The sequence below is a fragment of the Aegilops tauschii genome, chromosome 7 (assembly GCF_002575655.3).
Source record: "Aegilops tauschii subsp. strangulata cultivar AL8/78 chromosome 7, Aet v6.0, whole genome shotgun sequence".
NCBI classification, from domain to species: domain Eukaryota; kingdom Viridiplantae; phylum Streptophyta; class Magnoliopsida; order Poales; family Poaceae; genus Aegilops; species Aegilops tauschii.
In genome coordinates this window covers 595,551,303-595,569,663 of record NC_053041.3, presented here as the reverse complement: position 1 = coordinate 595,569,663, position 18,361 = coordinate 595,551,303, and the positions used below count along the sequence as shown (strand labels likewise).

At 49.5% G+C, this 18,361-nt stretch overlaps 3 protein-coding genes across 4 annotated transcripts; 2 read left to right on the top strand and 1 right to left on the bottom strand.

Moving 5' to 3' along the window:
• The first annotated feature begins 1,094 nt into the window (after positions 1-1,094).
• On the top strand, positions 1,095-2,885 carry LOC109767708 (protein ASPARTIC PROTEASE IN GUARD CELL 1-like). Its single transcript, XM_073503073.1, has 2 exons — positions 1,095-2,337; positions 2,376-2,885. The coding sequence occupies exons 1-2, from the start codon at positions 1,479-1,481 to the stop codon at positions 2,780-2,782; spliced, it is 1,266 nt and encodes a 421-aa protein (XP_073359174.1). The 5' UTR covers positions 1,095-1,478; the 3' UTR covers positions 2,783-2,885.
• Positions 2,886-3,966: 1,081 nt separating this feature from the next.
• Positions 3,967-8,956, top strand: LOC109767706 (vacuolar-sorting receptor 6). Its single transcript, XM_020326428.4, has 10 exons — positions 3,967-4,722; positions 6,156-6,636; positions 6,731-7,107; positions 7,190-7,273; positions 7,367-7,525; positions 7,618-7,700; positions 7,817-7,880; positions 7,963-8,195; positions 8,302-8,408; positions 8,512-8,956. Exons 1-9 carry the CDS (start codon positions 4,416-4,418, stop codon positions 8,404-8,406), a joined length of 1,893 nt encoding a protein of 630 aa, XP_020182017.1. The 5' UTR covers positions 3,967-4,415; the 3' UTR covers positions 8,407-8,408; positions 8,512-8,956.
• Positions 8,957-9,250: 294 nt separating this feature from the next.
• On the bottom strand, positions 9,251-12,592 carry LOC109767707 (uncharacterized). 2 transcript variants are annotated; one of them, XM_020326429.4, is made up of 5 exons: positions 11,589-12,531; positions 11,346-11,489; positions 10,292-10,477; positions 9,515-9,615; positions 9,251-9,432 (listed from the first exon to the last, which is right to left on the bottom strand). In XM_020326429.4, exons 1-4 carry the CDS (start codon positions 12,501-12,503, stop codon positions 9,535-9,537), a joined length of 1,326 nt encoding a protein of 441 aa, XP_020182018.1. In that variant the 5' UTR covers positions 12,504-12,531; the 3' UTR covers positions 9,251-9,432; positions 9,515-9,534. The 2 variants fall into 2 exon arrangements, with proteins under 2 accessions (XP_020182018.1, XP_040250833.1); XM_040394899.3 differs by having other exon boundaries at positions 9,251-9,615; positions 11,589-12,592.
• Positions 12,593-18,361: the final 5,769 nt, after the last annotated feature.

Below are 18,361 nucleotides of genomic sequence, written 5' to 3'. Positions count from 1 at the left end.
AATCCATGGACTTTTTCCAAAAGCAATGAACCTTTTCAAATTCATGAACTTTATTTAAAAATCAATTGACATTTTTCAAAATCGATGAACTTGTACGAAATTGATGAAAAACAATTCCAAATCAATGAACTTTTTTACATTGATGATTTTTTATGAAATTTTTGAACTCTTTTTTAAATTTGTGAACTTTTTTCAAATTCATGAACCTTTTTAAATTTTTGAGAAATCGGTGGTCAGCGGGATCAAAATGGTCAACTATCAACAGATCAAAGGGTCGGAGGTTAAAAGCCAACTTTTTTAGCAAAAAAAATCAAAGCAGAAATGAACGATCAAAGGAGGGAACGAACGAACCAACGAACGAGTGAACAAGTGGGAATTTAGGTAAGGCCCACTTAGACGGGGTAGTGGGCGCCATTTTGAAGAATGGGAGCTTAAGGCGCCCATTAGGAGCTCCCATCCCCCGGTATCCATGGTGTTTCAATTAGATGTACATGGGCTATTGCCAATGGTACTCTGGGCCAGTTGAGTCTCTTGCTAATAGGGTAAAAAAACAAATTCCTTGCTAATTAATATACTTGAAGGGCATCTAAAAAAGATGTACTTGAAGGGCTAGGTAGTACTCCCTCCATTCCATAATGTAGTGTGTATAGCTTTTCTGAAAAGTCAAACCAAATAAACTTTGACCAAGTTTACAAATAAAACCATTTATATATACAAATCCAAACATATACGACATGAAAATCTAATGGATGATATATCCAATGATATGAATTTGGTATTTTAAATATTCATATATTTGTCTATAAAAACTGTCAAAATTTGTATTGTTTGACTTTTGAAAAAAAATACGCACTACATTATGACAGAGGGAGTATCCTGGAATGGATTTCTCATACACGTTCATGTACTATGCATTTAATCATTAGCTTATTAATTGATGGTGATCTACAGAAGATATGCATATCTGAAAACCAGATTCCCTTTAATAAATACCGTATACAAAAATGGATTCGACCGTACATATATATAGCCTCACAATTTCCACAACTCTTGCATCTCATTCCATACAAGCTAGCACCATCGATCCATACTTCATGGGGCCCAAATTACTTCTAGCACTAACCATCCTCGGCGTCCTCGTGCCATGCCTTTTTTCAACCTACTCAAGTCCAAACCGTTGGGGCCCCTTAGAGGTTCTAACCATGGAGCATGAAGGTCCCAAAAACGCATAGTTTCTCCTCCAAAGATAACCTCCCCAGTTGGGAAACGCATTAGATATTTACCTAAACTTGTGGGTCCTTGAGCAGATCCCACATTAGCTCCAAGACGCTGGTCTCTAACTAGAAAAGTAAATGCTTGAGCTTGAGAAGCTTCTGGCCCGGTGGGTCCATAAAACTCACTCGGATAAACTGTATTATTGAACCATACAAAACAACAAGCGATAAAACCAAAGATTATTCCATGGCATCACGGCCTTGATGTCATTGCCGCCCCTCAACAGCAGCAATGGTGGCTTCAGCCTCCGGCTCGTCTCCAACCACCAGCCGACGCACAACGACTTGGCAAGCCTCCAGCGTGCCATAGACCATGTAAAGTGTCGGATCACCAACCATCTCCTCCCGCCAAGCACCGTCACCAACATCACCGTCAACACCATAAGGCCTCTCATGTGCCCAGCAACAGACATGGTGTACGCCGTCATGGTGGGCGTCGGCACGGGGCAGGGGTCCAAGAGCTACCAGCTCGCGCTGGACATGGCCACCGAGCTGACTTGGATGCAGTGCACCTCGTGCCACCCCTGCCTGCGCCAATACAACCCGGTGTTCGACCCAACCCAGTCCCCGACCTTCCACCATGTTTCGGCGAGCGATAGCGGTTTGTGTCGTGCACCGTACAAACAACGTCAAGACCATATGCGCGGTTTCGAAATCAGCTACTCGAGCAACTGTGTGTCGGTTTGGGGAGTCCTCGCCAAGGAAACCTTTTTCTTTCTCAAAAGTGGCCACAAAGTTCAGTTTGAGCAGTTGCATGGCATGGTCTTTGGTTGTGCCCACCACACGGAGCACTTCTACACCCATGAAGTCCTTGCCAGTGTCCTTGGCCTAGGGATGTGGAGGGTTACCAAGCCACCTACCTTCTTCACGAAGCAGATATATCATGGCCAAGGTGTGCGCTTCTCTTACTGCCCGTTCCCACCAGGGACGATCGCGTACAACTTTCTCCGGTTCGGCGACAACATTCCTAGCCATCCATTGTTGAACGTGCATCGCCAGAACACGCCCATCCTCCTGCCGGCCCAGGCCAACGATGGGTACTACGTCAAGCTCACTGGGGTCGGTGTGGGCGGCATCTGGGTGCCTGGCGTCACGCCGAAGATGTTTCGGCGCGGCCCGGGAGGGAAAGCGGGTGTGTGATCGACATTGGCACGAAGATGAGTGTGTTTGTGAACAAGGCATACATCCACATCGAGTGGGCAGTGCGGTGCTACCTGCAGCTCCATGGGGCAGAACCGGTGCACCTGCAGGGCCACCACCTATGTGTCCACAAGCTATCGGGCCATCGTGACGTCCTCCCGAGCATGACATTGCATTTCGATAATGACGCGGGGCTCCACGTCATGCCAGAGCATGTGTTTCTCGAGATTGTCCACGCTAACATCCACTATATGTGCCTCGCCGTCTTCCCGTCTTCAGAGCTGACAGTTATTGGCGCCAGGCAACAGATCAACCATCGCTTCATCTTCGACCTTCATGCTAGGACACCCTCTATTAGCTTCAATTAGGAAGATTGCCACCTCGACGCTGGCACCCCAAGCTAAATCTCAACATCTTGTATTGTAGCGCTGCTTCGAATAAATTTGTTGCAATAAACTCTTAGGTTTTCGACATTGCAGCTGATTTGTTTTGCCTTTTAGGTGTGGGAAATGTTTGGACCACTAGATGAAGATTTGGTGGCCTCTCCTAGTTCGGTTATTAGAATACTCCCTCCTCCTCCTCCTTTAAACCTAGGCACCAGTTAATAGGATCAAGTTGGTGGCTCTGAAGGTCATTCGGCCAATGCAAAAAATGACCTCTTTTGCCGAGAGCTAGGAAACGAGGGAGGTGTTTTATACAAAACCGTTCAGGAGCTATACACCAAGAAATAGAGGGGAATTGTTTTCAAAATCGGTTTTGATTAAACTTATATCATGCAAATTTATATAAGTGTGCTGCAAAGGGCTAGTCGGACACCAAGCGTCAATAGCATAATAGATCACACATGTGAAGGTAAATTGTTATAAACGTAAAAAATACCACGTATTAGCATTTGCATACATTTCCTTTACAAGTAGCAATAACACATTGATGGACACCATGGATCTTGTCCTTGACCATCTGGACGATCTTGTTAATTCTCGAAGTGTATGACCAGTCAATGTAGAGTCGGAGCTATATTAGAAAATACTAGGTCGTCGTGCCCCACCAAACCAAATAGCCAAACACTGAAAAGTGAAGGCAAGGCATGGCCTTGATGAGAACAAAAAAGATGCATACTTTCCTTTAGCACCAGTTAAGCAGAGGCAGCGTAGCGCGCAGCAGCTGCTCCGACTTGGTCCGAGTCTTTGAGCGTCTCAGGACCGGCGCCTCACACCGTCCAGGACGCAACTACACGGTGGCGACTTTGCTGTGCCGTGTAAAAGTAAACGGATGATGTACCGTACCGTACTACTACGACCCAACGCGCACGTCCGACCCGCGGCCTACTCCTGGACCGTGTGAGGCCCAGAAGAGGCTGTCACGAGCACCCAGGCCGAAACAAGACTCGACCGTGGGTTCTCGAGACAACACGTACGTACGCGAATCTCACGACTTCGACTTCCGAGCCCAACAAAAGTCTCGAGTCGAGTCGCGCTCTGTTTTCCTGACTCGGCTTAACTCGATTGTCGATTCCGTCTCATATACTTTTTGCTTCCAGCAGGAAAAAGGTGCGCCTCTCCTTTCGCGCTCCTACCCCGAATATGCATCCGCCACCAGCAGCTGGCCGCCCCGCTCCCACGCACACTGACGGACGGGCAGACAGACACACGACCCCCCTCCGCCCCCCTGTCGCCTTCCTTCCTTCCCGCCTCTCTTTCCCTTCCCTTGCACGTCACTTAACCCAAGCAAGCAGCCAGCTGACACCAAACGCCCGCCGCGCGACCTCCATCAGCCTCCTCCACGGCAGCAGTACACTCCAAGCAACGCCCCCGCCCCGCCCCCCCTCCCGTCGTCATCATCCCAACCCCGCGCGCCTCCCTCGCGACGCACGAGCAGTAGGAGCCCGGCAAGAACCGAACCATTTCTTTTCTCCCCTCCGAGCCCACCTAACCTCGCTCTCTCCCTACCAAACGCCCCCTCGGCCAATTCCCCCACTCTCTCGACAGCCGCGGCGCGGAAATGGGCGGCGGCGGCGGCGCGAGGCCGTTCTTGGCCGTCGTCATGGCGGTGGCCGTGTTGGCGGCGATGGTGGCGCCGGCGCGGGGGCGGTTCGTGGTGGAGAAGAGCAGCGTGAGGGTGCTGGCGCCGGAGCACATCCGGGGGCACCACGACGCCGCCATCGGCAACTTCGGGGTGCCCGACTACGGCGGCACGCTCACCGGCGTCGTGCTCTACCCGGCCAAGAAGGCCACCGGATGCGCCGAGTTCCCCGCCAAGTTCAAGTCCAAGTCCGGCCGCCCCGTCGTCCTCCTGCTCGACCGCGGAGGTACACACACGCCACACGCTCGCTCAGCAATTATCCTCAGCCATTAACCCTGCTGATTGATTTGATCGATTCATTCCTGGCTTCGGCTAGCAATTCTCACGGGGAAGCCATTGACATTGCTGATGCGTGACTGTGCGAGCTTGAGTTGTCCGACGATTACGTACACATGCTAATTAATTTAGTGCTAGTAGTATTACTTTAATCCTGTTGATGTAGATATATCTCCAACTCAGATATGAGAGATTTTCGGAAGCTTTTTAATCTGCCATGAGGAAAGGGACTTTACAAGTGGAGATAAAATTTGCCGTGTTCCATTCAGTCAGTTGTTTTGTACTAAAAGGTAGAAGAATCGGGACTTTTCTTGGTTGAATGCCATGTACGTGGCCTAAAGTTCGAATTCAAACGAAATTTACAAAAAAAAAAAAGGTACCAAATTCAAACGCAAATCGTCCTACTGCTCGACCGTGGAGGTACATACACACTTTTGATGATGCTACTCTTTTATTTGCCTTATTATAAGCGGTTTTTGGCTAATCTCATGAGGAATGAACTGTTGAAGTTCATGTCGAAATGAAATTACTCAAGTTTTAATTGCGTGAGCTCGATTGCCGATGATTTATGGCGAATTTGTGTCGATATCTTGGTAAGCGTCAGAGCTATGCTGTTGATGGGTTAAGTCAATGTGCTAATCTTAAATAGGCAAACATGCTGATTACTTTAGTGCCACTAGTCGTAGTTTTTTACTTGTTTTATGATGTGGATTGGTCTCCAACTTAGATAGATATACGAGAGACATTGTGATCACAACTTTTTAAAACTGCGGTAGGGGAAGGGAGTTCACAATTCTGATCTGCTAGTGGTCATTGAAAAGGTAGAATCAGGAGACTTTTCTTGGTCGAGAATATCGTGTAACTAGTCAAAAAATTGAATACTGACGAAATCTATTAAAAAATAACAAAAATCAAATGTAAATCTTGTGGGGACGCGCCAAATTCAAATGTAATCTATAACGCACCAAACTAATATTTTCATGACGGATTATCTTCAGTTTGTTCCCCCTTTGTCTGCGTCAACACTTTCAGATAACTGCTAGCCTGCCAACTCTGAACCCAGACAGCCAGAAGAGTAGATTCAGACATGCATGCAGTATACAGCCATATCATTTGTTGGTGCCCATTTCATTTGATCCAACCATCGCAACGCACCTGATCACAACACTTCCACTACCAACTCCAATCAGTTGGTGCCGCAAGCAATTCCTTCAAGCCAAAGACAGAATCAGACAGACCAACGATCTGTCTCATCCTTCCTTGATTAATTTGCAAGCAAAGAAAGAAACAATTCCACACTTTCATTTCAAGAAACATAAAAGATGAACGAATTACTCTGTAGCTGTAAACTGACGGCGTGTTAATGTTTGTACTGTCTCCCAGAGTGCTATTTCGCGCTCAAGTCGTGGAACGCGCAGCAGGCGGGCGCGGCGGCGGTGCTGATCGCGGACACGGTGGACGAGCAGCTGCTGACCATGGACACGCCGGAGGCGTCCCCCGACACTCGGTACCTCGACAAGCTCAACATCCCGTCGGCGCTGGTGAACCGCGCCTTCGGGGAGTCGCTGAAGCGCATGGCGGAGAAGGCCGACGCCGAGGGGGAGGTGGTGGTGAAGCTGGACTGGCGCGAGTCGATGCCGCACCCGGACGAGCGCGTGGAGTACGAGCTATGGACCAACAGCAACGACGAGTGCGGCCCCCGGTGCGACGAGCAGGCGGCGTTCGTCAAGAGCTTCCGGGGCCACGCCCAGATCCTGGAGCGCGGCGGCTACGCGCGCTTCACCCCGCACTACATCACCTGGTACTGCCCCGAGGCGTTCCGGCTGACGCGGCAGTGCCAGTCGCAGTGCATCAACCACGGCAGGTACGTAGTACATGCAGACGCCATTGCCGGTCTAGGAAGCTTTCTCTGGTACCTGCCATGGCAAGGATTTGGAATGATGTTGCTGGGTGTGCAGGTACTGCGCGCCGGACCCGGAGGAGGACTTCGGGGAGGGGTACGAGGGGAAGCAGGTGGTGGTGGAGAACCTGCGGCAGCTGTGCGTGCACCGGGTGGCCAACGAGAGCGGGCGGCCGTGGGCGTGGTGGGACTTCGCCATGGACTACAAGCTGCGGTGCTCCATGAAGGAGAAGAAGTACAGCAAGGCGTGCGCCGAGGAGGTGGTGGCGTCGCTGGGGCTGCCGCTGGAGAAGGTGCTGGCGTGCATGGGCGACCCCGACGCCGACGCCGACAACGCCGTGCTGTCCAAGGAGCAGGAGGACCAGATCGGGCGCGGGTCGAGGGGGGACGTGACCATCCTGCCCACGCTCGTCATCAACGACGTCCAGTACAGAGGTTGGTTGGCTGTCGCTGCGCCGTCTCTTTGATTTCTCCGGCGACGACAGAACTGACATGATTGTGTGGTGTGGGCGTGCAGGGAAGCTGGAGAGGACGGCGGTGCTCAAGGCCGTGTGCGCCGGCTTCAAGGAGGGCACCGAGCCGCAAGTCTGCCTCAGCCATGGTAGGCACCACCAAGGCCTTCATTTCCATTCCAACTGCCGGTCAGACAAGACGGCGAAACGACGATGAACTTCTGACGAGCTTTTGTCCGCAGACATGGAGACGAACGAGTGCCTGCACCGGAACGGCGGGTGCTGGCGGGACGAGGCGACCAACGTGACGGCGTGCAGGGACACGTACCGGGGCAGGGTGTGCGAGTGCCCCGTGGTGAACGGCGTCCGCTACGACGGCGACGGGTACACCCACTGCAAAGGTACCTACCCCCACTTTTCTCTTCATTCACACGACGGCGCTAGGAAAATACTACCGGTGTGCTCATGTTTCTCCCCTGTTTGTTCGTCTCAGCTGTTGGTCCGGGCAGGTGCGCGCTGAACCACGGCGGGTGCTGGTCGGAGACCAAGGGGGAGCGCACCTTCTCCGCCTGCTCGGTACAGCCTCCTCCCTTCCATACTTCTAGCCTTCAGAGTTTCACTTAGGAAACCTCTGAAACTCATCGTCTACCTACCGATCCATGATCTCTGCTAACCTACGAACTCTGAACCAGGACACGGCTCTATCCGGATGTCGGTGCCCGGCAGGCTTCCAAGGCGACGGCCACAAATGCGAAGGTAAGTCCTCGCTCCACCGATTCCTCGCCGAGACTGACACGAGACATGATCGAGAGAGGGTACTAACAGAGCCGAGTTTCAGACCTGGACGAGTGCAAGGATAAGCTGGCGTGCACCTGCCCGGACTGCCACTGCAAGAACACCTGGGGCAGCTACGAGTGCGGCTGCAGGGGCAACCAGGTGTACATCCGAGGGGAGGACGTCTGCGTGGCCAACAGCATGTCCAGGTTCGGCTGGCTCGTCGCCCTCCTCGCCGTCTCCTGCGCCGCCGGCCTAGGGGTCGCCGGCTTCGTCTTCTACAAGTACAGGCTCAGGGTATGTATGTATGTTCAGCACCGTCCTTCTCCCCAGAGCAAATGGTTAACCAAGAAGACATCTAGTGCAACAAAAACTGACTGTCTTGTGTTTCATTTCCTACTAGTCATACATGGACTCGGAGATCATGGCCATCATGTCCCAGTACATGCCGCTCGACAGCCAGAACAACGAGCACCAGCCGCTCCGGCAGCATGCTCCAGACGCCTAAAGGTAATAATCCTTCAGCCAAATGTGTCCTAGTAGGTAACCAATGCAAGAGATGGTTATTTTTTGCACTAAACCGCCCCTGAAAATGGCTGCATCTTATGAACAGGGAGCAGATGGAGATGGGTTTGGGTATGGAAGCTTGCAGAGTCTTCAACCATACCCTGCAGATACTTTGCTATGATGCTTTTCAATGATTTTTTTTGTTACTACAACTTCCCTTTCTATATATAGAAGAAACAAGAGAACCATGGTTTGTACAAAAGCAGGCCGCAGGGGTGAGCTGTAGATACATAGCTAGGTAGGCATTTCTGCTCCCCTTGTGGCTGTGGATCACAACACATTAGACAGCATACTTTCACTAAGAACATACAAAGTGTGATGTACAATGGATGATAACCAGTACCAGCACTGGTGTTTCTGTCATTTTTAAGGTCTGTTTTCTTGAATGCCCTCATCGGAACACCGGGGGCTCTACTGTGACATGTATCAATACTGTTGTAAGTGCTACAGTTTCAGAATCAATGGTACTATGGTAGGCATACAGGTGATAACTTGCTACTTTTCTAGTAGGTCCTCACTGGTAACCCGACTTTATTAGTAGCTGAGCTGCGTGAGTTACCATGCGTTGTCCTACAGTCCATTCCTTGGACAGTGGAGCATCACCAGGCTCTAGGTTTGTCCACGTCGATCAACGGGTGATTCTGATGATCCTATTTGGGCACAAGACTTGTGTACCCTGAAAACAGGACTCCATGCTGACTCCCTTGCCAAATAAATACCATTTCATTTCTAAAATGGTCAAAATATGTGATCCATAATAGAAGAGGAAAGAGACCACACCATGATCATTCAAGCATCCATTATATCATTAGTGCCTTAGAGAGGCAAGGGAGTTTCAGGGTTGTCCTAAACAAATGGCGACGACACTTCCAGAATCAAAATGACGATAGGAAAATCTCCCAAAAGAAATATCCACTTTCCCAGTGATTTTATTTGTCCAACTACTAGCCCGTAGAAAGAAGACAGGCTGCATGGATTGAATATAACATTACACCTCTCAAAACAAGGAAAATCCGCTAAATCTTCTTAGGGGCTAAATGAGATCTTACAACAGTGCATCAGAAGCCTTTTACTTGTATTGCTCTGAAACTTCACGAACAAACTTGTCCATGAATTGACACTTCTTGTCAAAACCCCAGCCAGGATTATTCTGCAAAACACAAGAAGGCACAGCCGAATAGTAGCTAAGTAGCAAGCAGGAAGCAGGTTTTGTCTAAGAAAACAAAAGATACGAATACTGAAATACATTAAGTATTAACACATATATTATCCTTTTAAGGTACTATCTAGAACAGCACACTAAGATGTGAAATGCAAACAATTATCATCTTTTTCCTTCAAAAACTATGGAGACAAATGGCGTTGCATATTTTGAGTTTACGATGCTAGCTGCAAATATTTCAATATGTGATGCTCATATCCATCAGCAGTTTATAACAAGCTGACTTTTAGCATATGTGTTTAGCCAACTTCAAAGTAAGATAGTATCAGCCATTTGCTATCTTTGAGGAAGAAGTGCAAGCACTTATAGATGTATCTGACACCCATACAGACATACAGCTAGATAGGGGGTGTTCAAAGACCAGAGTTTTTTTTCGGAAGAGATCACGGCCGTAGTTAAATCATGTTTGGTATGCTAACAGAAGGCTGATCTATTTTTAAACAAGCTGACTATTAATGGTTATGTTAGAACCCACCAAATAAGACAAGAATCATGTTGCTTCCGTTACAACTAAACATTCAGCAGCTCAATTACTCAAAAGGCTAAATTGATTGACTCATGATACTATGCTGTCTAGAGCATCAATTGTAATAATAAGGCTAACCTTGAGAGAAAGTAAAGTTTTATCAGTACACCGCTTTACTGAATTGGGTATGTTTTCTGGAAGAGTGTTGGCAACCCTTTGCAGCTCCCCTTCTTGCTGTATTGCAGTTACGACATCAGGCCCACTGTACATATCTATCAGCTCTTTCATATGGGGTGCCCTTAACATGATATCTTTCACGGCATCCTAAGAATGATACAGTAGATTGGTGGGTCAGTTGAAACCCTAAAAAGAACTCATATGGCAGCAAAGTGAATGCAAGTACACAACTGTGAATTGCTAATGTATATATGTAATTTGAAATTTAGGGTACACTAAAAGCTGAATTCTAAAATCAGAGATGCTTCTTTCTACAAATCTGGTCAGTATCTTGAAAGTATAACCGTCTTGCCATATTAATGATGAAACTATTGAGACGTTCATGCCTTTCTGGAAACAAAACTTAAATCCAATGTATTTGGCAAACTACCTTTATTTGGAACAGGAAACTCATCTGATAGTTTAGCAGTTTAACCTTATCAGCCAGGTCGAACCAGAAAATTGACCTTGGAAAGTTAGATATTCTATGTAAACCTCATACTGACTCCAGATCATTTACAAAAATATGCATATCAGCTTATAACACTAGAATATTATCAAGTAGATCTGAGATTTAACAGCAAATCCACGAATACCTTTTCGACCACGATCTAGGTAGTTCTATATGTATACTACTGGACAAAGTTAGGGGAAGTTTGATTGCCAACATAACACAAGGATATAAATTGCAAACGGAAGCTGTACTATTTTGATATTATTCTCTGGTCCATAATTTATTTATCAAGTCTAACGCAAGCAGTCTCGTATCATCCAAATATAGATATGGACCCATTACGCAAGCTATAACAGCAAAGCAAGGTAAAAAAAACCTTGCCTGGTCGACTTACTCTGGCACACTCCGATGTATTTGGTGACTAGTTGCAAGAAATACAAGTATATCATACAGAAAATATCTACTTGCACAAACATTTCCAGGGTGAAACAGATATGGCATGAGGACAGTTAAACAAATCACCTCCCATTCTTCCTGGTCCTGGATGCCTTCATAAGCAACTATGAATGGCTTTACTTTCTGCAGCATCTCCTCCAATGACATAGGCGGCTTCTCCTCAATATCAGGATTAGCAAAGCTCACATTGTACTCTGGCTCAAACTCAATCTGCACATACAAACATCCAAAGATAAAAACCCATCAGGGATCCAACAAGCACACACAGATCTTATAATTTTGATAACTCTGATGCAGTGCAGAGCGCACCATGTTATTGGTATGAATAGCGTTGAGAAGCGCATCATCAATCGGCTCTGGCAGTGCCTCATCTGCTGCCTCATCGAACGCCTCGTCCCAAATCTTCATTTTCTCAGGCCCGAGCCGCTTCTCGAATTTCTCACCATCAGCGTTGTCACCCAAGAAGACCTTTTCCCGCTCGTTCACGTCAGCAGGCCGACCACGGCCACCGTCCCGGCCACCTCCGCGGCCCCCACGCCCCCCTCTGCCGCGTCCACCGCCAGTATCGCCACGGCCAAGGAGCTCCAAAGCACGCTTCACAGCCTCCTGTGGCGCCAATCTCGGCTGCCCGCTTGGAGCCGAAGGGGTCGGAGCTTTCCTTGCCTCGCGGCTTCGAACGAAGCGGTTCTCCTCGGGGGGCCTGTCCACCGGTGGCTGCACACGCGGCACGCCGCGGCCCGCGCCGGAGGTAGGGATCGAACGCGGCGGCTCGGATGAGGAGGAGGCAGCGGTGGCTGGCGGCTCCGGATCGGAGGGGGGAGGGACGGAGTCGAAGCGCTTTGCGAAGGTGGGTTGCTTGGGGGCATCTTCGTCGGATGGCGGCGGCGGCGGGGGCAGCGGGGATCCGCGACCGCGGCCGGCGCCGGAGAAGGACGAGAAGGACGGGGTGGTGGGGGACGGCGGGATCACGGGCTCCCCGCGGCCACGGCCGGCAGAAGATGATGCGGCGAAGAGATCCACTCCATTGTCGTCCTCGGGGATGGGGCTCCCGGGAGCGCGCGGCGGCGCGGAGGCGGAGGGCGGTAGGCCGCGCCCGCGCCCGCGCCCAGCGCCACCGCTGCCCCCGATGCCGGAGAAGGAGGAGAACGCGGCGGCGTAGGAGGAGGGGAGGTGCGCGTGCCGCCGGGCGGCGGCGGCGGCTGCGGCGGCGCCGATGCCTCGCATGGTGGTGGTGGGGATGGGTTTAGCGCGCGATGCAGGCTAGGGTTGGGGCTCGCGAGGTGTTCGACGAAATGGGCTGTGGAGTGGGGCCTGGAACGAATTTCGATCCGGCGTAAATTGTGGCCGTTAGATCTCGCTCGGTGGCTGTATTTTCGCCGTCCAATCTTCGTACTCGCTACAAGATTTGAGAGTAATATTTCACTTTCACGTATGGTCACTTGTCCTTGTAAAATCAGTAGAGTTACTAAGCTCCCATGAAATTGCGCTATTTGGTGCGTCGACGGGTGTAGCAGGCATGTGGGACCAGTCTGTCAGCCGGCACGAAGAGCTTAACAGTCGGTTTGGTCCACCTCGCAGTTAATCAGTGTCGCATGTATGGGCATTCCTGGATTAGGTGCCATGTTGTCTCGAACGATCGAGCAATCAACCAAGCACGCCAATGCCGTATCTATCAATTCTCATTGCCTCGATCTAATCTCCTCCGATCCCATCCCTTTGCATCCAAGCAAGATAAATAGGCTCGCGATGCTTCTCTTCCAAGATGACATAAGAGCACATCATGATTTGGCTAAAAAATGAGGGACGTATGGAGGGGAAAGTGGAGGAAGAATAGTTGAGGTGGATTAGTGGGAGAGGGAGGCGTAGCAGGTGGCGTGAACCAGGAAGGAGTGTCCGTGAGCACTTGAAAATGATGTCGTCGGACTGAGAAGTGAGGAAGGAGAATCCGGTGAGTAGTGACCAAGGGTGGAGCTTGAGTGCTTGAACCAGCATGTGGGCTTGTGGAATAGTCGACGCTGGTGCCTGCTCTTTTAATTTTAGTGGCGTGACGAGCAGCTGAATGGTGGCTGGTGACTCACCGGGTCGACCCTGGTGAGGAAGGAGTTCATCACGCGGAGTGGGGTGAGCTCGAGACTACACGACGTCCCTAGATGGCCAGCTCCACTGGCAGTTCCCTTAGATCCGCCACTAGTGACGGCTGGGCGCGGCCATGTAACACCCTCTTATGCCTGGCGGGGTCAAGACTGGCCCCACAGATCAACACGAGTCTTTCACGCACACTTTGTCCTCACTCATGCGCACCCGGAACCAACTTCCTGGTCGGTCACCCATGGTAGAATTACGCCAAGCCAAGCACGCACAACTTTGGAGTTCTTTTCGAATGGCTTCCGAAAAGAAGGAATTCCTTGTTGGTATGAGTAGTCTATCATTCCTATTAAGCTAGGCTCTCACAAGCCAATAATCGCATGGTCCGCCTCCCATGGAACAATCCGTGGCTATTACGTCTTCAAGTGTTTGGTAGTTTTCCATGGCAAGCTATAGCGTCTCTGCAATATCCAGTCGGCGCTTGTTTTCTGTTCTAATTTTTTTGCATGAAAGCTCTCCTAAGCATCAAGCAGTTTATACCAAGATTAGGATCCTTGACATGAAGTGGAGTGGACCATGGTTATGATGTTGCCAGAATCTTGGATGATGGTAGCTGGGAGATTCAGTCCCCATGGCATAACGCTGGATATCAACAAAGGTTTTTTGAGATGAAACCAGCTGTGTTTTGTGCAGAGCTTCTAAAACATTTTTTTTGAAAGAGGGCCATCAATTGTTGGTTGTGATTTGTAAGGGCCTTGGAAGCATCAACTGATTGAAGTAAATGAACTGAAACTAACAAAGTAAAGCTTCTTTTGACACTAATAGATGAGTTCGTAATGGTAGAGTTTAGCTTTTTGTCTCTGATATTTGGTGGAGTCTGTTTTTGCAGTAGCAGTAAAGTCGCTCTTTTCTCTATTGATTTTGGGAGGAGTGGCGTGTGATGAAGGATGAAACAGAAGATTCTTGAGGATAGGCCTTTGGAGCTTCAGCTAAGACAACAGTAGCTAGAGTCCAGCTAAATGGTATATAATGCCAAATTGCCAATCACACAGGATATATACGTGATCTATGTTTGAGTCAAAGCTTCAGCTTGCATGCGGTAAGTAAACATGTACTCTCTATCCAGAATTGTCTAATGCACTTATGAGATGCTCATAGTGGGCGTGGTTATTAGCGTTCCAAATGAAACATTCTTCTGGGTATCATCATGGTGAAAAATGGCGCAACAAAGCGTCCTACACCTTCTAGTAGAATGAGAATTTTGCTATTTCTCACCCAGTTGAGGAATAAGTTCTTTCTCCCTCGGAACAAAACCCGGACTTAGCAAAGCAGGACCGGCACCAGACAACCCCTCTTACAGTGTGCATGGTAGCCACACACCTTAAATCCAAACATTCAAATCATGCATATCCATGCACGCCCATTATACACATGAATGTCGCACGTAAATAACATTTGTTGATAGAGAAATATATAATTCAAACATAACTTTTCTTTAAGTGCACAATTTAAACTTTAGCTTTTTGGTTTTCATTGTGGGCCCACATATGCTCCACAAGATCACTGAGTAGCTGCATGTGCACCTGATGCTCTCAAATATTCGGATGCATCTGCGGAAAATTCATAAATTGATCTGCATTTTATTGTTCTAGGATGTGGACTTGTTCTTCAGACTTGACAAAACATTGGTTTGCCCTATTGTGCAAAATGACACAACATGTCATCACCTGTCACAAAGTCTCTGATTTCCACGTCATTGCAGCTTCACAAACAATTCCTCAATGAGCTTGGAGCAATACTTTGAATGCCTTCTTCACATCCTTCCTATCCGCTTCTTGTATTGTGCAAAGTGGCTTTGTTTGTTGCCTTGGGGATCGACTATGGTCTTTACAAACGTTGCCCGCAGAGGATAGATGTCATCGGGATAATACCCCATATTGTAGTCGCGATCGTTGACAGTGTAGTTGCACGGCGATGATTCCCCATTACAAATTCTCTTGAACACGGGAGATCGCTGGAACACATTGACGTAGTTGTGAGAACCAGACATTCCAAAGAAAGCATGCCAAATCCATGAGCCATGTGATCCCACCTCTTTCAATATGATAGTGGCTCTTTTGGTGTGGTATTGTCACTCATGTGTAAACCTTTGGGGGAAGTTCTTCCATTGCCAATGCATGCAATCAAATGAACCAGACATACTTGGAAAACCTCTTGCCTCTACAATAGCGATCAACTTTTCTATATCCTCCACATTTCATTCTCTCAAATTTTCTACTCCAAACACCTGCACCATGGTACTGGCAAACCTCACAGTGGTCTTTTGGCATGTGCTCTCCCACATCCGAACCATCTCACTAACGACATCGGCGATGGTACCAAGTGCAAGCTATTGGAAATATGCCCTAGAGGCAATAATAAATGGTTATTATTATATTTCTTTGTTCATGATAATTGTCTATTGTTCATGCTATAATTGTGTTATCCGGAAATCGTAATACATGTGTGAATACATAGACCACAACGTGTCCCTAGTAAGCCTCTAGTTGACTAGCTCGTTCATCAACAGATAGTCATGGTTTCCTGACTATGGACATTGGATGTCATTGATAACGGGATCACATCATTAGGAGAATGATGTGATGGACAAGACCCAATCCTAAGCATAGCTCAAAGATCGTGTAGTTCGTTTGCTAGAGCTTTTCCAATGTCAAGTATCTTCTCCTTAGACCATGAGATCGTGCAACTCCCGGATACCGTAGGAGTACTTTGGGTGTGCCAAACGTCACAACGTAACTGGGTGACTATAAAGGTACACTACGGGTATCTCCGAAAGTGTCTGTTGGGTTGGCACGGATCGAGACTGGGATTTGTCACTCCGTATGACGGAGAGGTATCTCTGGGCCCACTCGGTAATGCATCATCATAATGAGCTCAATGTGACTAAGGCGTTAGTCACGGGATCATGCATTGCGGTACGAGTAAAGAGACTTGCCGGTAACGAGATTGAACAAGGTATTGGGATACCGACGATCGAATCTCGGGCAAGTAACATACCGATTGACAAAGGGAATTGTATACGGGATTGATTGAATCCTCGACATCGTGGTTCATCCGATGAGATCATCGTGGAACATGTGGGAGCCAACATGGGTATCCAGATCCCGCTGTTGGTTATTGACCGGAGAGGCGTCTCGGTCATGTCTGCATGTCTCCCGAACCCGTAGGGTCTACACACTTAAGGTTCGGTGACGCTAGGGTTGTAGAGATATGAGTATGCGGAAACCCAAAAGTTGTTCGGAGTCCCGGATGAGATCCCGGACGTCACGAGGAGTTCCGGAATGGTCCGGAGGTGAAGAATTATATATAGGAAGTCCAGTTTCGGCCACCGGGAAAGTTTCGGGGGTTATCGGTATTGTACCGGGACCACCGCAAGGGTCTCGGGGGTCCACCGGGTGGGGCCACCTATCTCGGAGGGCCCCATGGGCTGAAATGGGAAGGGAACCAACCCTTAGTGGGCTGGGGCGCCCCCCATGGGCCTCCCCCCTGCGCCTAGGGTTGGAAACCCTAGGGTGGGGGGGCGCCCCACTTGACTTGGGGGGTAAGTTACCCCCCTTGGCCGGCGCCCCCCCATCTAGATGGGTCTTGGCCGGCGCCCCCCCTCCCAGGGGGCCTATATAAAGGGGGGGAGGGAGGGCAGTAGTATTACAACCTTGGGCGCCTCCCTCCTCCCCTGCTACACCTCTCCCTCTCGCAGACGCTCGGCGAAGCCCTGCCGAGATCCCGCTACATCCACCACCACGCCGTCGTGCTATTGGATCTCCATCAACCTCTCCTTCCCCCCTTGCTGGATCAAGAAGGAGGAGACGTCGCTGCACCGTATGTGTGTTGAACGCGGAGGTGCCGTCCGTTCGGCACTCGGTCATCGGTGATTTGGATCACGGCGAGTACGACTCCATCAACCACGTTCATTGGAACGCTTCCGCTCGCGATCTACAAGGGTATGTAGATGCACTCCTTTCCCCTCGTTGCTAGTATACTCCATAGATGGATCTTGGTGAGCGTAGGAAAATTTTAAAATTCTGCTACGATTCCCAACACAAGCATCCTCAGAGTAACCATGCATTTCTTAGCGGAGAATGATAGTTGTCCGCAACTGATGATCTGGCAGGGTACATGGCTATTGCAATTCGCGGTAAGTAGGGTATGTCGATCCCACAGGGAGCGGTGTTGCACAGGTAACTACGAACCCGCAACTACTGTTGGGGAACGCAGTAATTTCAAAAAAATTCCTACGATCACGCAAGATCTATCTAGGTGATGCATAGCAATCAGAGGGGAGAGTGTTGTCTACGTACCCTCGTAGACCGAAAGCGGAAGCGTTATGACAACGCAGTTGATGTAGTCGTACGTCTTCACGATCCGACCGATCCTAGCACCGAAGATACGGCACCTCCGCGATCTGCACACGTTCAGCTCGGTGACGTCCCACGAACTCTAGATCCAGCTGAGGTCGAGGGAGAGTTTCGTCAGCATGACGGCGTGATGACGGTGATGATGAAGTTACCGACGCAAGGCTTCGCCTAAGCACTACAACGATATGACCGAGGAGGAAATCCGTGGAGGGGGGCACCGCACACAGCTAAGACAACTGTCAACTTGTGTGTTCTAGGGTGCCCCCTGCCCCCGTATATAAAGGAGCAAGGGTGAGGCCGGCCGACCCTCATAGGGCGTGCCCCAAGTAGGATTCCTACTAGGAATCCTATTCCTAGTAGGTTTCCAACAAGGGAAGAGAGGGGGAAGGAAGGAGAGGGAGAGGGAGAAGGAAAGGGGGGCGCCGCCCCCTTCCCTAGTCCAATTCAGACCCAAGGGGGAGGGGACGCGCGGCCTGCCCTAGCCGCCCCTCTCTCTCTCCACTAAGGCCCATGTGGCCCATTAGTTCCCCCGGGGGTTCCGGTAACCCTCCAGCACTCTAGTTTTATCCGAAACTTCTCCGG

What these genes read in the sequence shown, in the direction of transcription:
- LOC109767706 (XM_020326428.4), top strand. Translation starts at nt 4,416, where the DNA reads ATGGGCGGCGGCGGCGGCGCGAGGCCGTTCTTGGCCGTCGTCATGGCG. An exon ending in GCAAGTCTGCCTCAGCCATG is followed by an intron (nt 7,274 to 7,366) that starts GTAGGCACCACC and finishes TTTTGTCCGCAG; the next exon opens with ACATGGAGACGAACGAGTGC. An exon ending in GCACCTTCTCCGCCTGCTCG is followed by an intron (nt 7,701 to 7,816) that starts GTACAGCCTCCT and finishes ACTCTGAACCAG; the next exon opens with GACACGGCTCTATCCGGATG.
- LOC109767708 (XM_073503073.1), top strand. Translation starts at nt 1,479, where the DNA reads ATGTCATTGCCGCCCCTCAACAGCAGCAATGGTGGCTTCAGCCTCCGG. An exon ending in CGTCAAGCTCACTGGGGTCG is followed by an intron (nt 2,338 to 2,375) that starts GTGTGGGCGGCA and finishes GTCACGCCGAAG; the next exon opens with ATGTTTCGGCGCGGCCCGGG.
- LOC109767707 (XM_040394899.3), bottom strand. Translation starts at nt 12,503, where the DNA reads ATGCGAGGCATCGGCGCCGCCGCAGCCGCCGCCGCCGCCCGGCGGCAC. An exon ending in CTATTCATACCAATAACATG is followed by an intron (nt 11,490 to 11,588) that starts GTGCGCTCTGCA and finishes TTGTATGTGCAG; the next exon opens with ATTGAGTTTGAGCCAGAGTA. An exon ending in AGGACCAGGAAGAATGGGAG is followed by an intron (nt 10,478 to 11,345) that starts GTGATTTGTTTA and finishes TATCATTCTTAG; the next exon opens with GATGCCGTGAAAGATATCAT.